The sequence below is a fragment of the Bufo bufo genome, chromosome 3 (genome assembly GCF_905171765.1).
Source record: "Bufo bufo chromosome 3, aBufBuf1.1, whole genome shotgun sequence".
In the NCBI taxonomy this organism is placed as follows: domain Eukaryota; kingdom Metazoa; phylum Chordata; class Amphibia; order Anura; family Bufonidae; genus Bufo; species Bufo bufo.
This window is the reverse complement of record NC_053391.1, coordinates 461,973,184-461,994,472: the sequence shown is the minus strand read 5'-3', so window position 1 is coordinate 461,994,472 and position 21,289 is coordinate 461,973,184. Positions and strand designations below refer to the sequence as shown.

Genomic DNA, 21,289 nt, shown 5'->3' with positions numbered 1-21,289 from the left:
CAACGCAGTTACTAGGAAGGTCCACTTAACCACGGACACATGGACAAGTGCATTCGGCCAGGGACGCTACATTTCCCTGAGGGCACACTGGATGAACGTTATGGAGGCCGGGAGCGAGTCGTACCCTGGGATGGCACAGGTGCTACCGACGCCAAGGATTGAGGGCCCTACGTCGATCAGAGTTTTCGCCAGCACCTACATTAGTGGCTCCAACCCCCACTTCTCCTCCTCCGCCTCCACTTCCACCTCCGAATTATCCGCGTGCAGCACCAGTTGGTAGCTGGAAGCAGTGTAGCACTGCAGTGGGGAAGCAGCAACAGGCCGTCCTGAAGCTGATATGCTTAGGGGACAAACAGCAGACCACCGCAGAACTGTGGCAGGGGATAAGAGACCAGACTGAGCTGTGGCTCTCGCCACTCAACCTAGAACCAGGCATTGTTGTGTCTGATAATGGCCGTAACTTGGTGGTGGCTTTGGAGCTCGGCAAGCTCAGAAACATCCCATGCCTAGCCCACGTGTTCAACCTTGTGGTTCAAGGGTTTCTCAAAACCTACCCCAATTTGCCTGAGCTACTGGTGAAGGTGCTACTGGTGAAGGTGCGCCGCGTGTGTGCACATTTCCCAAGTCACCGACAGCTTCAGCCGGTCTGTCAACGTTGCAGCAGCTCTTGAAATTGCCAGCTAACCGGCTGTTGTGCGACATGAGCACGCACTGGAACTCCACATTCCACATGTTGGCCAGGCTTTGTGAGCAGCAAAGGGCAGTAGTGGAATACCAGCTGCAACATGGTCGTCACCTTTCCAGTCAGCTTCTGCTATTCACAAACGAGGAGTGGGCATGGATGTCTGACCTCTGTGAGGTTTTAAGAAACTTTGAGGAATCAACACAGATGGTGAGCGGCGAAAACGCTATTATCAGCGTGACCATCCCACTTCTGTGTCTACTCAAACGCTCGCTGCTCACAATTGAGGACGACGCTTTGCATGTGGAAGAGGTGGAAATGGGGAAAGACATTACACAGGGTGACAGACAGACACCCTTCAGTTTGTCTTCTCAGCGCGAATTGGATGATGAAGAGGAGGAGGAGCAGGATACGGTTGCCTCCGCTACAGAGGGTAGAACCCATGGAAGTTTAATTCCATCTGTTCAGCGTGGGTGGGCAGAAGAGGATGAGGAGATTGAGAGTGATCCTCCTGATGACGACAGCGAAGTCTTGCATGTTGGTACTCTGGCACACATGGCTGACCTCATGTTAGGCTGCCTTTCCTGCGACCCGCGCATTATACGCATTTTAGACAACACGGATTACTGGTTGTTCTCCCTTCTCAAACCCCCGCTACAAAGAGAACTTATTCTCTCTCATTCCTCTGATGGAGCGGACGAGCAAAACGGTGCAATACCAGAAGATCTTTGTTGAAAAATTGCTCCAAAAATTTCCATCTGACAACGCTGGCGGCAGAGTCCGTAGTTCCTTGGCCAACCGAGGAGGGGAGACAAGGGGAACACACAGCAGTTCCAACAGAGGCAGAGCAACACTCTCCAAAGCCTAGGACAATTTCATGACACCCCGCCAGCACCCTCACTCTGATGCGCGGCCTAGTGTCACAAGGAGGGAATTATTTGTTTATAATGATGTTTATGATTGTCATATTATGTATATCGATGTGATTATGAATGTAGGATGATTCCTATAACTTGTCAATAATGATGTTTATGAATGTCATACGATGTATACCGATGTGATCAATATCGGTTTATGTATTAATATTATGATCTTTAAAATAAAAATAAATATAAATAAAAAATAAATATATATATATACTGGAAAGAATGTTCCTATAAATTTTTCCTCTAAAAAAAAATTCTTCGGTTTTGTGCGTATTATTGTCAGTCTGTAAAAGTGGCGTACTATTCGGACAACATACTTTCCAGCAGCAACCTGCGAGTACAAGATGCATCCAAACATCCTCCCCATGCTGTTCCAGAACCATTTCGGTGGTGTTTCCATCAATTTCTGACATTTTCCTATGAACCAGGCACCCTCCCCTCTTCAGAGCAGGGGGTACCTGGTTTAATACTCGGGTTCTCCCATTGACTTCCATTATACTCGGGTCGAGCACCCGAACATCCCGATGTGTTTGGCCCGAGCACTACGGGGCTCGATCAAAACTAGTAAAATGAAATCATAAAAGAAAATTGTCCCCAAAGGTGTACATAGCCTTTAAATTCATTTGCCATATTTGCTATACAGCCCTAATAAAATCAGTACGACAGGACAATCCTGCACTATAATGCTCTTCTGTAGTCGAGTTGCAGTTGCTGACCATTTCTCTAATAGCGATTTGACGTCTGCGTTTCAGTTTGTATCCATAGCCACATGGTGAAAGGCAGCTGGTACTTACGTCTTATTCTGTGAGCTGTGTGTAAATACACAGGGGTGTTGATATCGAGGAAGAGGCGCGTGTGGGGCTATAATTAGCACCTTCTGTTTGGAATCTTTCTAATAAACTCACTGTTGCTAATCGCTTTTGCTGATCTTAATGGTAGGTCTTTATGTATCCAGATAATAGCGTTGCAGACCGTAATTAGGCTGGTGCCTGAGCCTCTTTTAATTTATTTGTATGACACTTTGCATCAAAGATGCTTTTTAAGGTTAGTTTCACACTAGCGGCAAGGAACGCCGGCAGGTTGTTCCGGCGAGTGAACAGCCTGTCGGATCCGTGCTGCCGCTAGTGCACGCGTGCCCCCGGATTACCGCTCCAGCTCCAGCCCCATCGGATCAGTCTTGTTTTCTTCCGGCCGCCTCTCGGCATGTTTACCGTGCATCCAGCAGCACGGTAAACATGCCGAGAGGCGCCCGGAAGAAAACAAGACTGATTCACCAGCCGGAACAGCCTGCCGGAGTTCCTTGCCGCTAGTGCGAAAGTACCAAGAAAGCAGAGAGCGGCATACAGTCATAACTTTTATCATGTTAGCTGGACTTGATGCTCTATTGATTTCCAGTTGATCACTTTTAAGCATTGCATTTCTAATCTTTAGTGTTCTCCGTGTATTAAACTATAGGTTGAATATATATTTACGGACAAGACTGGAACGCTAACAGAGAACAACATGGAGTTTATTGAATGCTGCATTGAAGGTCACGTGTACATACCACATGTCATCTGCAATGGGCAGATCCTTCCCGACTGCATGGGCATCGACATGATTGATTCATCACCAGGATCTGGAGGAAAAGTATTACTGTGTTTTCTTACTCATTATATATCTATACCTGTCTGTCCGTAAAGTGTAATACGCTGGGGGCTCCCAAATGTAGCATCCTATTTCTGGTGCTTATTTTTCTAAAAGGGTGCAATAAGTTCTTCAGATAATAGAAGGCAATGGAAACATTGTCAATCAAGCTTGTTCTTCTGGTGGTGCAGATCTTATTTTTGGTTTCCATGCACCGTTGCTGCTAACCGTTCCATTTTAGGGTGCCTCTGTGAAGAAAACAGGAATTGTGGATCATATAACCTTATGTTTAAGGCCTTAAGCTGGCCATACACATTCAGTAGCTGTCAGCCCAACAGCTCTCTCTCTCTTCTACCCCATACAGATATATCTTCAGCTCGCCCAAGCATGTACGTACAGTATGTGTTGTCAATGGGGAGACAACAACTGCCACAATATTCTGGTGGTGACTTATCTTCTTGGTTGAAGGGTGAATAGATTCAATTCAGCTGATCCTTTTCTCCCCCGTTTTCTTCAGGGAGAACTGGGAACTTACCGTACACATTCTGACAATACACTAATGAGTATGGCAGCCTTAAAGTGGTTGTCTTACTTCAGCAAATGGCATTTATCATGTAGGCAATACAAGGCACTTACTAATGTATTGTGATTGTCCATATTGCCTCCCTTGCTGGCTTGATTCATTTTTCAATCGCATTATACTCTGTCACTGCTGCGAATGCAGATACAAGGCAGCTGGGACAGGAGCTGCTGCTCTTGCATGTGTATGCACAATACAATTTTTCCTATAATGTGGAAGCATGGCCACCCCTGGATATGAGCAGGGTATAATGTGATGGAAAAATTAATCAAGCCAGCACAGTACATTAGTATTGTATTAACTTTGTCTACATGAAAAATGCCATTTGCTAAAGTTAGACTACCCCTTTAAAGGGGTTCTCCAAGAATTAAAAAAATGAATATACTTAAATATTATTGAAAAAGGTTGTAAAATCCAGCTTCCCTTATAAACGATGATCTATATTTACTTGCGGTAAAATCCAGACATCAAACACTTGTACAGTCTACGCGTTTCGGACCTCTGTATACCGGTCCTTCATCATGACATATAAAAGTGAAAAGAAACCCCTTCCTTTTAAGCATGTGTTGGACCACAGCTAATTAAGTGTTCCCATCACATGCTCACTATGGGAGGGGAGACCACAAACACCTGAAAAAAGCCATCCCGAGGGATCTAGCTTGTTAAAAACATTGTATTAAGTGTTCTTGCATGGCAAGACTACTTACTGTTATCTCACATATATATTCTTATTATTATAGCCAAATTTACCACCCTAACACCTCCCACAGTTTTTACACTACATAGACAGTAATATACCGAAACGTGCGGATTGTTCAAGATTGGCGTGCTATTACTTTGTGGAACGTTTCGCCGAATGGTTCACGAAATATCTGCGTTTTTGTGGCGAAATTGGTCCCATAGGAATGAATGGCGGAATGTTCAAAACTAGAGTGGGAGCTGAAAAATCAGGACATGATTTCTAAACTGCCTCCACTCCCTCATTTTCAAGCCCACCTACACAAATCTTATATCAAAACGTTCAGCTATCCCTGCTGCCACAATAATGTCCACGGCTAAGCCATAGTCCTGATAGTATTCACAATATGACCATTTGTTTGCAACTCATGCCGCCCATTGACATTCATTGAAACTCCACTTTAGCCACCTCAAATTTGAAGGGCAATTTCTAAACTGCGACTGTGCTTTCATTTTTAATATTTCAGAGACATACTGTGCATCAAAATGTAGGTCTGGGTCTTGTGATTCTCACAATATAAAGCTCTTCACTGTAGGATTTATAAAATACAACCGTTTGAAGATGGCAACTGCCAGTGAAGTGAGCAAGTTGGAGCAGTTTGTTTTTAACCGCTCTTCTCTGCCCTTGCTGTGATGTGAGTTGCCATAGGAACCCAGTTGTGTGAGCAGCCAGCAGAGTGACAAAAGCTAGAGTGTGAGCTGAAAAATCAGGACATGATTTCTAAACTGCCACAACTCCCCCATTTTCAAGCCCACCTACACAAATCGGCTGCTAATGTTTTTATAAATGTATGTTTTAATGTAACTGTGAAGCACTTTGGGCAACAACATTGCAATTAAATGTGCTATATAAATAAATAAAAGTTGAAATGCATTTCTCACTCTATCAAGCTTGCCATGTGCACTTTTTAAATTTGATCAATCAATTGGTTAGTGTAATGTTTACTCTCTTTACTCACTCCAAACACTCCACACAGTTACTCTGCCCACTCCATAAAGTTACTCTGCCCAGTCCATCCTTTCCACAGTTACTCCAGCCACTCCAACCATACAACAGTTACTCAAGCCACTCCACCCAGTTACTCTGCCCACTCCAGTTGTAGACTACTGGTAGAGGCAAGAACAGTTCACACAATTTCCCCAGAAATTGTAGCTTTTCTAGTTTATATTGTAAAACTAAGTCATGTTTTTTATTCAGACCGTTGGGGGCACAACTCCCTAACTTAAACATACAAAAAGCCTCCCTGCTTAAGAGCTTTTGTTTATGGTCACCCCCTCTAATCGGTGCAAATACCCTCTCTATTCCATGTACCGCAAACGCCGCTGTATCCCCTTTGTGAACAGTAGCAAAATGCAGGCTTGCAGCTGAAACATTGTGTGTCCTAAATTGGGGAATATCAGATAGATGTTTCTGTACTCTAACTTTAATCTGTTTGGTCGTACAACCCACGTATTGTAGATGACAGTCTTTACACGTAATCACATATATTGTAAACTCCATATTGCAATTTCGATATTGTTGAATCACATGGCTTCCTCCATTCACTGTGGAGGTAACTGTCTGACAAACTGCAATGTGATTGCAACAAATGCATCTATTACTTCCACATTTCTTAACTACATTTGTAAGAAAGCCAGGTATGTTTTGGTGTTGGATGGTCAAAAAATAAGCTGGGGCTAATCTTCTGTCCTATAGTAGGGGTTTTGAGTGCAACACATCTTACTCCTGCTGATACTATATATCTCTCCAATCTTTGTCATAATTGAGTACTGGTAAATGACGTTGAATAATCCTGCAGAGCTCCTGAAATTCTTCACTATAGCCTGTAACAAAAATAGTAGGTTTTTCTTTTAACTTATTTATGTTATTCGTTTTTCTGTGATTTTTTCTCTTTTTCTTTTTACTGGAAGTATTATAAGGGAACACCAAATTTTTTATATCAAGAGATAAAGCCCACTGTCTGGCATTCTCTATGGACTCTACTGTATACTGTCTTGCCTGCAGTCTAGTTGCTGTTTTTTCTGCTTCTCTGCTTTATAATAATGGATATATATTTTTTTATAACATGCGGTGGATGACAAGAAGTAGCCAAGAGGGTGGTATTACCCGCAGCCTTTTTCCTAAAAGTGGATGTCAATACCTTGGTGGTAATATTGTCAGCTGTAGATTTAGATCCAGGAAAACAATAGATCTGGGGTCACATTATAGACTAAATTTTAAAGACGCAATACCCTGATTTAGAAACTCTTCAAAAAGTGGTATGCTCGCTACTTTTCTTTGCCACACTTTTAACATATCATCGATGTAACGACCATACAATTTAATACATTGAGAAAATGAGTTCATCTCTGAAAATAAAAAATGTTTTCTCGTGCTTTTTTCCATTGGGGGACACAGACCATGGGTATAGCTTGAGGTATTAGTAGGAGGGACACTATGCAAATGAAAGAGCTCCTCCTCCTCGGGCTATACCCCCCGACTCCACCAGGAGGAACTCAGTCTTTGCTTAGTGTCCGGTGAAGGAGGTTGACACGATCACTATCTCTACTCCTTTTTGTTATTTTCTTTCTAGATGGGGACTCAGGTCGGCATGGCGCCTTCCTGGTCCCCCGTGGAGTGCCCGCCGCCGTCCTTGGACGCTGCCTGGCTGCCTCCATTGCCCCCAAAGAAGACAAGTGGATCCGGGCTCGACCTGCAGCTCCGGTTTCCCACCAGCCACTGGGTCACCTGCTGCCACCCTCCACCAGAGCACTGCACTCCTGGGCAAGGAGTCAGAAGCCTGAAGAGGTGCATCCCTGCTGGTCCTGGAGTCGAGGGAGAAGATCTGCAGGAGCAGATAAGTATACCTGCATCCCTGCCTTACCCCTCCCCCCTCCACCATTCTCATTCCCCTGAAGCTGCCTGGGTGAAGCAGAGATAGGAATCCTTCTGGGGGCACGTTGGGCTCTTTATTAGGGGCACATATTGCCTGCCTTTAAGGCAGGCTCAAAGGCATCTGGCAGGCTATGCTCGGCACTTGCCGGCATCGCTCTTTTTTTCTCCTGAGCAGGGACGCACCACAGAGTTCGGCGGTGGTACTCACCGCGGGTGCGCTGGCTCTTCCCTTCTTAACCCAGGGACATTAGCCCCCGATACATGTAAAGGGACCCGGGTAACGATGGGGCCATTATTTCATACGGCGCGCGCGCGTTCTTTTCGCGCCATTATGACGCGACCGGGGGGGCGGAGCCTCTGTTCTGCTCTGGCACTTCCTCTTGCTGTGTTCGGCCGTGCAGTCCGAACTCTCGCGCGACTTCCCTGCTCCTCTCAAATCAGGAGAATGGCGTAAAAAGCCGCCGGTGGTCCTCTTCTGCTGCCCATTAATACAGCTTTCTGCTGTATGAGTAAATGCCATGCCTTTGATGTGACAGATACAAATGGGCGTTATCAGACCTGGCTGCTAAGCTAAAGCAGGTGTGGGGATAAGTCTTCCCCTTAGTTTGCCATAACTTTTTTCTCAGGCCCCACTGGGGTCCTGTCAGATGTGCCATTCAACCTTTTTTTCGTCGCCTGTCTCTTGTGCTCTGCCCCTGGACAGGATATCCTCCATCTCTTGCTCAGCCCAGTCCTCCCCCTGCATGACGCTATCCTGCCTCTCTGCGGAGACGACGGTACTACAGCTCATAGCTGTGTGAGTTAAGGTCTTGACCTCTGATGTTTAAAAAAAAAAATATTAAATTAAATTAAAAAATTTCCCATCTGGGTTTACAAAGACCTCCGTCCCTGGGAACCTGCTGTCCCCACTTGGGCATCTGCCATGTCCAGCGCGGCCGCTGAACTGGTCTTAGTCGCCAAGGCAGCCATGTCCTTTAATCCTGTGGCGCTAACCTCTCCATCTCTCTGTGGTCCCCACAGTGGGTGCCTGACTACGTAGCGGCAGCGTGAGCGGCAGCATCCCACCTCGGATGTCTCCGTCTCCCCCCTCGCCTGTGGCGCTTTCGGACTGCTCTTCCCCCTCCCTAGGGAGAGCAATCCGAACGGGAATTATCCGGCTCGGACGAGCCAGGTCCTTTTTTGGACTATAGGGCATTTTCAAATCCTGTGACGCCAACCACCTCTCTGTGGTTTTCCACAGAAGACGCCCGACTACTAACAGGGAGCGTGAGCGGCAGCATCCCTCCTCGGATGGCTCCGTCTCTCCCCCCTCGCCTAGAGGCGCGTTCGGACGACTCTCCCCTCCTCCCTTAGGGAGCGCAAGTCTGAAGGGGAATTTCCGGCTCTGACCAGGTCATGGAGCGTGACCCCTCGCCTAAGCTCTCCACCATGGTGGCTGACTTAGTGGCGACTGTCTGAGACGCCTTTATTCTCCAAGGGGATTCTCCTCCTTCCACTGGTCAGGAGTTCCCCCCTTTTTTCTGTCCAGGGAGTTGGAGACTACCGTGTTCCCGGTCCATGAGGGATTTTTCCGCGGTCATATCCAGGGCCTGGGGTCGTCTTAATACTTTATCCTTTCCCTGCTGATGGCGAGGAGAGGTGTCTCCTCCCCCTAGGGTGGATCCTTGGTGGCCGGATTAGCCAATTATATGGCTCTCCCTGTCTTAGACAGTTCCTCTTTGTAGGATTCTGTAGACAGACGCATAGACTCTCTTTCCAGGTCCTTTTCTTCATTGGCAGGCGCGTCCCTGCGACCTACCTTTCACTCAGCAGAGGTAGCCAGTGCTCTCTCGGTGTGGTTACAGCGCCACCACCAGGAACTGGCGGAGCAAGTTGCGTCTACTGACACACTGGAGTTGGTTCTCCAGATGTCTCAGGCTTCTAAGATTCTTTGCGAAGCTTCTAGGGACATTGTTCCCCTCTTTGCCCGCAGGTTGGCCATCTCTGTCACTCAGTGCCTCCACCAAGCATTCCCTCGCTAATCTCCCCTTTGGGGTTTCCAAACCTTATGGGGATCAGCTAGACAAGTTCATCTCTGCATGCCTTTTGCCGTTTCTCATCTGGTAGGCCGTCGCCTGCTTCCCCCACCGGGGGTCTCAGGTCGTCTGCAAAAAGGCCTTCCTTTAAACCAGCCTTCCCGGCACTAGAGGGCCCAGTCAGCTCGCCCTGCTGCGCCCAAGACTATCTGCATGTCACGATTGCGGATTCCCACCAACGATTCCTGCGCTTCGCCATTAGGGGTCAACACTGTCAGTTTGTCACCCTTCCTTCGGTTGGCGACCACCCCTCGGGTCCTTACCAAGGTCCTGGACCGCTCATGGTGCTTCTTCGTACCAGGGGCATTCCTTTGCTGCCCTATCGGGACGATATCCGGATAGAGGCCCCCTCTCTACCGCAGGCCGAGGATAGCATCCGGATCACTGTTCAGACTGGAGCAGTTCGGCTGGCTGATAACTTTCCCAAACTCCTGTCTCTTCCCGTCCCAGAAGCTCTCCTTCTGGGGGATGTTATTGGATACCTCGGCCGCCAGAGGATTCTGCCTGCCTTCAAGTCCTCCCAGATCCAGGGCGCAGTGCCACATCTGCTGCGCTACCCGTGCCTATCCATATGGGAGTACATGCAGGTCCTGAGTCTTATGGTAGCCTCTTTCGAGGCCGTTCCATATGCCCAGTTTCACACTCGCCTGGTGCAACAGAAGATCCTTTACCTCTGGGACAAGACCTCTCGGGGTCTGGACGATAGCGTCTGCTTGTCTCAGCGGGTTCGGGCAGCTCTTCCTTGGTGGCTGTCCCCGATGAACCTGAGGTCGGGGAGATCTTTTTTCCCATTTTCCTGGACGATCATCACCGCCGATGCCAGCCTCCTGGGTTGGGGCGGCATTCTCCAGTCTCGCACGGTTCAAGGGATTGGGTCGGCGGCAGAGTCTCGCCTTCCAATCAACATTCTGGAATGGGGGGCGATTTTCCGCTCTCTCTTTCTCCCATTGGACCCCTCTCCTTGCGGGCCTCCCAGTGAGGATTCAATTGGACAATGCCACGGCCGTGGCCTACATCAACCATCAGGGCGGGAACCGCAGCCGGATGGTGATGCAGGAGGTGACGAGAATTCTGACGTTGGCGGGGACGCACGTTCCGGTGTTGTCAGCAGTTTACATTCCAGGAGTGGACAACTGGACAGCGTTTTTTTTCTAAGCCGCAACTAGGGGAATCCAGGCGAGTGGTCTCTGCATCCAGAAGTGTTCGAAGAAATCTGCCACAGATGGGGCCGTCCGGATGTGGACCTACTGGCGTCCAGGTTCAACAAGAAGCTCCCAGTGTTCCTGGCTCGCGCCCGAGATCTGAGGGCGTACGGATGGACGTGCAGGTGTCTCCGTGGCAGGACTTCAGCCTCCTCTGTTTTCCTCTCCTACCAAAGGTTCTACGCAAGATCGAGACGGAAGGGATCCCGACCGTTCTCATCGCCCCAGAGTGGCCTCGCCGCGCGTGGTTTTCGGACATGGCTCGGATGCTGGCGGACGCCCCATGGCCTCTTCCCGACAGACAGGACCTACTGTCTCAGGGCCCGCTTTTCCACCAGAATTCCCGGTCTCTTCGTTTAACGGAGTTGAAACCGCCATCCCGAAGAAGAGGGGGTTCTCGAATTCAGTGATTAGGACCATGATCAGAGCGAGGAAGTCTTCTTCCTCTCGGATTTACTATCGTACCTGGAAGGCTTTCCTGTCCTTTTGTGAGAGTTCGGGGTTCCCTCCCCTTCGCTTTTCCATCATGATGGTACTGTCTTTTCTTCAGTCTGGGCTTGAGCAGGGACTGTCGCCTAGTTCCCTGTAAGGTCAGGTTTCGGCGCTGGCCGTCTTTTTTTCAGTGGTCCCTTGCTCTTATGGGTCCGGTGAAGACCTTTCTTAAGGGGGTGGCACATTCTGTTCCCCCGCATGTTCCCCCTTTGTCTCCTTGGGATCTCAATTTGGTCCTGCGCGCTCTGCAGTCGGCCCCCTTTGAGGGAGGTCTCTCTGACTGTTTTCACCTGGAAAGTGGTCTTCCTTGGGGCCATAAGTTCTAATGCAGCTACATAGCGTAGTGATTAAAGTTCTGGGCGATTATGCAGAAGCTGTGAGTTCAAATCCCATCTCAAGTTTTTAAATCAGACTGGTGTCGGAGCTGGCCGCTCTTTCCTATCAGGAGCCTTTTCTGGTTTTCCAACAGGATAAGGTTGTGCTCCGTCCGGTCCTCTCCTTTTTGCCCCAGGTGGTCTCTCCCTTCCACCTTAATGAGGATCTGGTCCTGCCTTCCTTTTGCCCTTCTCCGGCTAACCCCAAGGAACGCACTCTGCAATTCCCTGGATGTCGTACGGGCCCTGAAGGTGTATCTCGCGGCTATTGCTTCCGTCCGCCGTTCACGGCGCCCTGGATCTGCTCGGCTATTTCCACGGCTTATCGCGCTTGTGGTAGAGTTCCCCCTGCTAGGATTACCGCTCACTCCGCTAGGGCAGTGGGGGCTTCCTGGGTAAGACACAATCATGCCTCTGCGTCTCAGCTGTGTAAGGCGGCCACCTGGTCGTCCTTACATACCTTTACAAATTTTTATCAGTTGCATTCACTGGCTTCGGCTGATGCGGTCTTTGGCCGCAGGGTTTTGCAGGCTGTGGTTCCTGTTTGACCGTTGGACGTTCCTCCTGGCGGTGCTGAGATTTTTTCCCACCCCATGGACTGCTTTAGGACGTCCCATGGTCTGTGTCCTCCAATGGAAAAAAGCACGAGAAAAGGAGATTGTTGTGAAACTCACCTGTAAAATCTTTTTCTCGTCTTTTCCATTGGGGGACACAGCTCCCACCCATTCTGTCTATTGCAGGAGGGGGCTTCAATTCAGTTTTCTGCTTATGGTTGGACCTTATGGCTTGGTCCGATGGTTTCCTTAAGTTTTTCTTGCTCCTTCTCCTACTGCTTGTGCAACGCCTGAGTTCCTCCTGGTGGAGTCGGGGGGTATAGCCCGAGGAGGAGGAGCTCTTTCATTTGCATAGTGTCCCTCCTACTAATACCTCAAGCTATACCCATGGTCTGTGTCCCCCAATGGAAAAGACGAGAAAAAGATTTTACAGGTGAGTTTCACAAAAATCTCCTTTCTCTCACCATGCCATAAAAATATTGGCTATTGATGGTGAGAATTTGGCCCCCATAGAGACTCCAGAGACCTGGAGTTAAAAGTCTCCATTAAACATAAAAAAAATATGTTTAAGCAAAAAATTAATCGCCATACATAAAAAGTCAAGTCCTGGAGTTCCATTGTATAGTTGCTATAGGTAGCCAAATACCACCGTACATCCTCAATCCAAGATGGTGGGGAATGTTTGTATATAATGATATAACATCAGCAGTTATCCACACATATTCATCCTTCCACATGAAATCCTCAAAGGATTGTAATACCGCACATGTCTTTCAGAAAACCTGGCATGAGAGAAACCAAAGGCTGCAGGAGGGAATCCACCCACTCAGATAGCCTTTCTGAGTATGAGCCGATGCCAGAGATTATCGGTCTCATAGGGGGTCCAAACCCTCCTTTGTGGACTTTTGGTAACGCATAAAAAATGGAAATAACCGGGTGTTCAACATAAATATACTCTATTTCTTTCTGGCTGAAAATACTTAAAAATAAACCCCTTTCTAAGATCCCTTTGAGTTCTTGCTGATAATGAGGGAGTGGATTGCTTTTTAATGGCAAATATGTTGTAGTATCGCTCAGCATAGTAACCATGAAATCCCTGAGCGCATCATATTCCTCCTTGGTCATGTTATTTTTTGTGTTTAATGTTGTCATTTAAAATACATAGATCTTTCTCTACTTAGTCCTGGAAACTATCAAGAGGCGGGGATCTTGAATGGATAGGATAAAAATCTTTATTCGTAGTTATAAAAAACTTCGAAGTATTCTGTTGTAAATTATCATCCGGCTCTTGATATGTCTCCTGGAGAGAGGCTATATGTGCTAACTTCTCAAACTCCAAAGTGGCCCCTGCTATTCCCAGATGGATAATCTCCTCTTCCTGAATGACATTAGGAGACATAGCATCTGCATTAACAAATGACATTTCGTGATCATTTTGTTGCGTATCTGAGGGAATGTCCTCCCCAATCCCAAAGTGTTTTTTTAAAGTCTTAGTCCGTGCCAAACGATTCACATCTATGATTGTCGATATAAATCGAAATGGCACGTTGGTGAGAAGGACAAACCTCTTTTCAAGAGAGTCTCTTCCACAGTAAATAGAACAATGCAGGAAAGTTTTATAACCTGGAGATCATCTACTCCTGCTTGTCACAGGATGGATACCTGTGGCCTCTTGCGGTGTTTCCTCCCCACTCGCCGTTTTTTGCTGCTTGTCTCCTCCTCTGTGTTCCTTGATCAGAAGGTGCATTAGAGCAGTCCCTGTTAGAAGACAGGTTGGATTTCGGTGTATCCGGGGCTGAGTCTGAAGACTCCACCTCTGTGGAGCTAAATGTGACACCAGAGGCCCGATTCTTCCTTGTTTTGTTTGAATTGAATTAAACTTTCTTCCAGCTTATTTAAGTTTTCTTTCAACTTTTCAAGTTCTATAAAAAGTGTTTTTTGTATATGGCAAAGCAGATTATACTGTGTGACTTTAATTTCATCACATAAGTCCTTCAATGTTGATTCCTCATACTTAATGATCAATTGCAGCGAACAATTGGACAAAATCTTTTGCCACTAGAGTTAAAAATAGGTCTGAATAAACCATGGTGGGTTTCTTTTTTAATCTCAATCCATGCTTTTGTCCACATATTTCTTTAGGGATGTGAGATCCCACCACGTGCGCATCTCTTTAGTTAACAGTTTCTCCAATGATGTCATCTGGATTTTTAGATCCATTCCAAAGTGTCTTATGTGATGGGGTCCGGAACATTAAATATGACATCAATTTTTTTGATACGGTCCTCATATTCTTCTACGGACCTTAATGCTGTATGTGCCATAGTTCCTGGACGTGTTCACAATACCCTTTTTGCTGTGAGTATTACACAGGGAGTGCACGCTGTCCAGCTGAAGTATTATTCACAATGCAACAAAACTGCAGCGCTCACCTGTGTACTTTGTTGGGAGGCACTTAAATATTATATTATAATAAAAATATTCACAAATACCTTTCCTTACTTAGAATAGCTTGTTTTGTCTAGGGAGCAATCATTAGGAGAAATAAAATGTCCGCCGTCATATCAGTACACACAAAACCTGTCCTAATCACACAGGAGGACCAGTTCCTTTACCACAATGAGCCATAGTGCTGCCTCATCCTCCTCTCTGCTCTGCTTGTCAGGAATCATGATCCTGAATACAGGTGAATCTCTGTGGGAATAAAGATGATGAGGAAACATAAGAGGAGGGTGAGGTGTGGCTAATGAGCAGCAGCACTTGTATACAGTCTCCATTACCACAGTCTATCCTGTCCATCCTCTCTGTACTTCATGTCTCCTCATGAACTAAATTCCCCAGAGATTCAGCTGAAGATCTTATAATCTGTATTCAGGATCATAAAGTAAAGTAAGTGTAATCGTAAAATAACTTGTCTTCATGTGGGATCAGGACAGGTTTTATGTTAACTAATGGGACAGCGGCCATTTCGTTTCCCCTAATGATTGCTCCCCAGACAAAACGAGCCATTATAAATAATGAAAGGTACTTGAGAATATATTTATAATAAAGTAATATTTAAGTATTTTCATTTTCTTAATTCAGGGAGAGCCCCTTTAAGACTGTGTCTACACTTTGGTTCGCTCACGATAATTGCTTGTGCATTGGCCCATGTAAAACAGTCTTTAAAGACCTGAACTGCTTCCAAATCAGACAAGTAATAATTATTCTAACCTGATTGTTGATGGGTTCCATAAGTCAAACAAACTGAACAATCAATAAATAGGACAAAAAAATAAATAGGACTAAAATTTGTCGTACCAACAACCAATTTTAAATATAGATGTGGCTTTATTTTAGGCATAATAATTACCAAATATGAGTACAACACAACAAATAGTGCTTAGACTTGCTGGTGCCATGGAGAAAGTGAGCCTACATGGGCCAGTTTATAAAATAGTGATCACGTTGTTTTTTTTTATTGCAGGAGAGAGAAGACCTCTTCTTTCGTGCGCTCTGCCTATGCCACACTGTCCAAGTAAAAGATGAAGACCATGTTGATGGGGAACGGAAATCTAGTCAGTCTGGCAAATCCAGTGTGTATATTTCTTCCTCTCCTGATGAAGTAGCTCTTGTTGAAGGTATACAACGGTAAGGATTTCTTTCCAGAAAAAAGTGTTCTCTTACATGTTACTAAAAGTATATTTTACCAGTCCATGCACTTGTGTAGTTTAGTAAATGGTTGTCCCTTAGGCAATTGAGACCCACAACCCCTTCATTGTATTTGTCAAATACTGGACAGTCTAGAATAATGCATCCATTTGGAATTATCTGTTAAAAGGGTTTTCTGTGATTTTAATAACTAGTGTTGAGCGAATCAAAGTTAATAAAGTGGAATTCGATCTGAATTTCAGGAAAAATTTGATTAGCTGCAAAGCCAAAGTTCTTTTTTTTTTTAACAAATCTTTATTTATTATTTTCATCAAATGAAAGACATTAAAAAAGTGCATTTCAGATAAACATAACTGAGAACGTAAACACAATGGTACATCCTTGATCTGATACAGAATTTGCAAAATCCACAGTGGCATCAAAAGAATTGGCTCTTGTCAACACATAATAGTATCAATGGCATATAAATTTAACTCACACTGGCAGAGTTAGGTACTAGTTGAGATAATGGAGTATTTGAATAATTAGCACGCCACTTCAGCCATGGATCCCATACACGTATAAGCCTATCATGTGACAAAGATTCCCAACTGGACATCTCTTCCAACAAGCGGATCTCTTGGACTTTATTAATCCAATCCGTTACCCCTGGTGATTTGTTATTAAGCCAAAACATTGGAATCAGTAGTTTTGCTGCAGCTACTAGGGAGGACAATAGGGAATGTTTGGTGAGTATACATTTTTTACTGGACAAGTTTAGTAACACCACTGATGGGGTCAATGTTGGCAAAGAGGGCATCATTTCCATGACACACTTAGAAATCATATCCCAGTATGGGGTTATCGAGGGACAAGACCACCAAATATGGACCAGAGTGCCAGTATCTCCCCCACATCTCCAGCACCGATCTGAACGTGAGGGGTCCATGGCATGGAGTTTTGCAGGTGTGTTGTACCACCTGGTCACCAATTTATAAGCGTTCTCCTGAACCCTAATGCATCTAGAGTGACCATGAGAGTGACATAAGATCTTATTCACTGTGTTAACATCGAAGGTGACACTCAAATCTTTTTCCCAGTGAGATATAAACCAGGGTCTATTAGAGTCTGCATCATCTATTAATTTGTTATATATCATGGAGACACATCCTTTTTTGTCCGTTTGGTGTAGTAACATTGATTCGTACCAATTGGGATCAAGCTTGTCAGGAGTACAAGTTAAATATTGGGTACATATTCTTAAAAACTGTGAGTATTGTATAGTTGACCATGGAATGTGAGGGAAATCAGACTTCATGCTTTGAATAGAAGGGACTGTCCTGTTTTTTAAAATATCTCCTATTGCCACTGAACCTAACGCCCTCCATAGACCCAAATCATCTTGGAAGCCCTGAACTACTAGATATGGGACATAGCCAGTGGGGGTGAACGGAGAAAGGCAGGGGGAAGAGCGCAGAAGTGGTGATACTTTGGACCATGTGTTCATGACTCCTCTCATAAGATCTAAACCTTTTTTACGCCTGATGTTGTTTACTGCTAATTTAGGGTCCCATAAGGCTGCCACTCCCCTATGGCCTAATAAACTCCTGGCTAACCTACAGCCCAATTTAGTGTTTTTAGGATTGCTTATTTCAGAGTGTAATCTAAGTTGAACAGCTTTGTAATATGTAGCCACATCCGGAAGTCCGAAACCTCCTTTAGACATAGATTTAGTGAGAATTTTATACGCCAACCTGGGTCTGCATCCTCCCCACACAAAAGAAGAAAATAAGCTACGCACCTTTGCCAAAAATGCTTGGGGAAGGGGTATAGGCAGGGTCTGCAAAGTATACAATAACCTAGGCAGAATGTATGTTTTTAATAAGTTTTTTCTACCCAGCCATGACAGGAAAGGTATCTTAATATCAGCCAATTGCAGTTTAATGCTGGCAAGAAGTGGGGAGTAATTTTGGTGAAACAATTGGCTAGGATCTTTTGTTACATTAATGCCCAAATATTTAATATGTGACTGGCTCCATTTAAACGGGAATTCCTTCTCGAACTTTTCTACGGATGATTGGGAGATGTTTATACCCAATGCCATGCATTTGGAAAAATTAATTTTAAAATTGGACAAAGAGCCATAGGTATCTAATTGCCTTAGAAGAGCCGGAAATGCTTCTTCAGGTTTAGTTAGGAAAATGAGCATATCATCTGCAAACGCAGCAACAGTGTGCTCGTCACTACTTATTCTAAGGCCTTTAATTGTGGGGTCCTGTCTCAAAGACTGTATGAATGTCTCCAAGCACATTATAAAAAGTGTGGGTGAAAGCGGGCATCCCTGACGCGTCCCGTTTGTTATCCTAAAGGGAGGTGACAGAATACCATTCACCTGTACTTTTGCGGAGGGGTTAGAGTACAGAGACAGCACCGCCCCCACAAATTGCGGGGATAGACCAAATTTTAGCAATGAGGCTTTCGTGAAGTCCCAATCTACTCTATCGAACGCCTTTTCGGCATCGGTACTGAGAAATATGAGTTTTTCCCCCTGTTTCAAAGCGAGTTGTTGGGCCTGTAGGACTCTAAAGGTGCTGTCTCTGCACTCCCTGCCCCCCACAAATCCCGATTGCTCGTGAGAGATAATCCCAGGTAGTAGAGGGGATAGCCTAGTAGCCAGAATTTTTGCCCATAATTTCACGTCTGCATTCAACAGAGATATTGGTCTAAAACTTGATGGGACTTCTATGTCTTTACCCGGTTTCGGTAGTACAACAATGTGTGCCTCTAAAGCCTGATTGGTAAGGGGAAACCCATTTAATAAAGCGTTAAAGAAATTCACCAGGCGTGGGCCCAAGACTGAAAAAAACTTTTTATAGTAAGCCACGGTGAACCCATCAGGGCCCGGACTCTTGCCCGTTGGAGTCTTATTTAGTACTTTTTTCACCTCAGCCAGTGTAACAGGTGCTATCAGTGATGCCTTATCGGAGTCATTAATGACCGGTAAGTTCAAAGACTTTAAGAAGTTATCTATTTCCTCTCTACGTGCTATCCCTGTTCCCTCCTGTTCCTCCCGTCTAAGATTATATAGATCATGATAATAATCCCTAAAGATTTTTGAAATTTTTTGAGTGTCCGTTACAGTAAGCCCTTCCTGTGACTTCATGCGTTTAATAAAAGCTTGATCTTCCCGTTTCTTAATAAGCGCGGACATTATCTTACCTCCCCTGTTTCCGTGAACGTAATGTTTATGCTTTACTTTTAGGTAGGCTTTGGACGCTTTGATATTTAACAATTCCTGTAGTTCTCGTTTCTTGACTATTAATTCCTCAAAATCTTTAAGAGCATATGAACGCTTATGAGACGCTTCCAGCCTAGCTATATTGGACAATAGTTCTGACAATTTCTTCACCCTCATTTTCTTAATATGTGCTCCCAACGCGATGAAATCCCCCCTAATTACCACCTTATGCGCCTCCCACAATATTGTGTGGGACATATCGGGCGTTTCATTAGTAGTGAAATACGTTTGTAATTTTTGCGCTATAGACTCGACCTGGGTTTGCGATTCCATAAGGGTATGGTTGAGCCTCCAAGTCCATTCTCTACTACGCAACTCCGGGAAGCAAATGACAGTGGAGACCGGCGCATGGTCAGAGACCGTGATATTGTGGAGTGTGGAGGATTTTACTGCTGGTAAATACTTGTCCTGCACAAAGAGGTAATCCAGCCTCTGATATGATTTATGGGGATTGGAATAAAACGTGTAATCACGTCTGTCACCATGCGCCGATCTCCAGACATCGCTGAGGTGCAATGATCTGAGGCGTGTCTGGGCTGACTTGAGAGCGCGGAATGAGACGGCTGATCTTTGAGTTGAGGAGTCAAGTAGGGGGTTCAGGGTGAGGTTTAAATCCCCTCCTACCAATAGCATGCCTGCAGTGAATGCCTCAATCTTGCCCAGTACATCTTTTAGCCAACTAACTGGTTTCACGTTGGGCGCGTATAAATTAGAGATTGAAACCGTGAGGTGACCCAGTTCCCCTTTCAATAATAGATATCTCCCTTCTGGGTCTTTCACTTCAGAATGTAGTGTAAAGGGGGTGCCACGTTTAAAACCGATACTAACTCCTCTAGCCGCAGAACTACCGGAAGTGGCATGATACCAAACATTAAAAGGGGAGTTACTTAGGTTGGGAACATGTGAGTGGGAGAAATGGGTCTCCTAAAGGAGTACTATGTCAGACCCGATTTTTTTGAGAATTTGAAATACCCTACTACGTTTCTTCGGATCATTACAGCCATGTACATTAAGTGTGGTTAAACATAAAGTTAACGGAGCCATCTAAAATAAATGATATTCTGTAAGTTAAATCTGCCTATCTGTCCAGATATCCAAGTTGTACATAACATATCACTTAACAGTGCAAAACATAGAACATAACTTGAGGAAGATTCCAGGTATATATGGAGTTTTGAACTGGGGGGAGAAAAAAGGGTTTCACATGTTAAAACCATGTATATCCCAACCAGCCCAGAACCCCAAATCCCAGCCTCAATGATATTGAGCAAGATGTATGATAAGTAGATAGCTATCCTGACACATATTCTTGTTGGGCAAAGGGAGATGTGAATAAGAGTGAGAAGAAAAAGAACAGAGGTAGAGAGGAAGAGAAATAAAAGAGGATGTAGAGTCACAAGCGTGGTTTGTCGCTTGACTTAATAGAAATATGCAGTTTTCACAAAGAATTAAAAGAAAAGGGGCATTAGGACAGCCAGATAATACCAATTTTGAAGAGAAAAGAAAATGGCATGAGACTGTCCATATATAACCTTGTAGTTACTACTGATATAAAGAAGAAACAAGCATTCAGGTGTTAGCAGCAAACCCTCCATCTGTATCTCCTTGTGGCCTTATTCTCTTATTCTTCTCGGATCTCTGTGTCCTCGGCCTCATCCATCCTGACACAGAAGGGAGTGGTGGTAAGTCCTCTATGTGCGGAATGGGCATCCAGGAAGACATTTTGAGTGGTGGTTGCTGCAGCGCCTCCCAAACCGGCTGTAGGTCTTCAGGTGTACGTACAGTGATTCGGCGGTTCCCTGCAGTGATTAAAATCCCAAAAGGAAAAAGCCATCTATATGGGAATTTGGCTGATCGTAGAAGATCTGTAAGCGGCTTCATTAATCTCCTTTTTTGTAAGGTAGATGCTGCTAGATCTTGATAGATCTGAACACTGACTCCTTGAAATTTTATCTCTCCCTTCTTTCTTGCTGCTTGCAAGATTAACTCAGTGTCTCTGTAGCTCAGAATGCCGCAAATTATATCCCTTGGGTTATCTCTAGATGTTGGTTTCGGCTTAAGGGCTCTGTGTACCCTCTCCACAGTAACATGCACTGCTTGCTCTGGGCCCAGCAGCATGTGGAAGAGGGAGTCCATAACTTGGAGCAGGTCCTCTTTCTCTTCAGCCTCTGGTAGTCCCCTAAGTCTTATATTACTCCTCCTGCTCCTATTCTCCTGGTCTTCCATCTGGAGCAGGA

The 21,289-nt window shown here is 45.3% G+C and overlaps 1 protein-coding gene across 3 annotated transcripts in view; it reads left to right on the top strand.

Moving 5' to 3' along the window:
* The window catches only part of ATP11A (ATPase phospholipid transporting 11A), a 223,149-nt gene that overhangs the window by 139,325 nt on the left and 62,535 nt on the right, over window positions 1–21,289 (top strand). For all 3 annotated transcript variants that reach the window (XM_040425204.1, XM_040425205.1, XM_040425206.1), the window contains exons 13-14: window positions 3,064–3,237; window positions 15,591–15,754. In XM_040425204.1, the coding sequence (XP_040281138.1) occupies window positions 3,064–3,237; window positions 15,591–15,754 (338 nt within the window). The remainder of the gene's footprint in view (window positions 1–3,063; window positions 3,238–15,590; window positions 15,755–21,289) is intronic.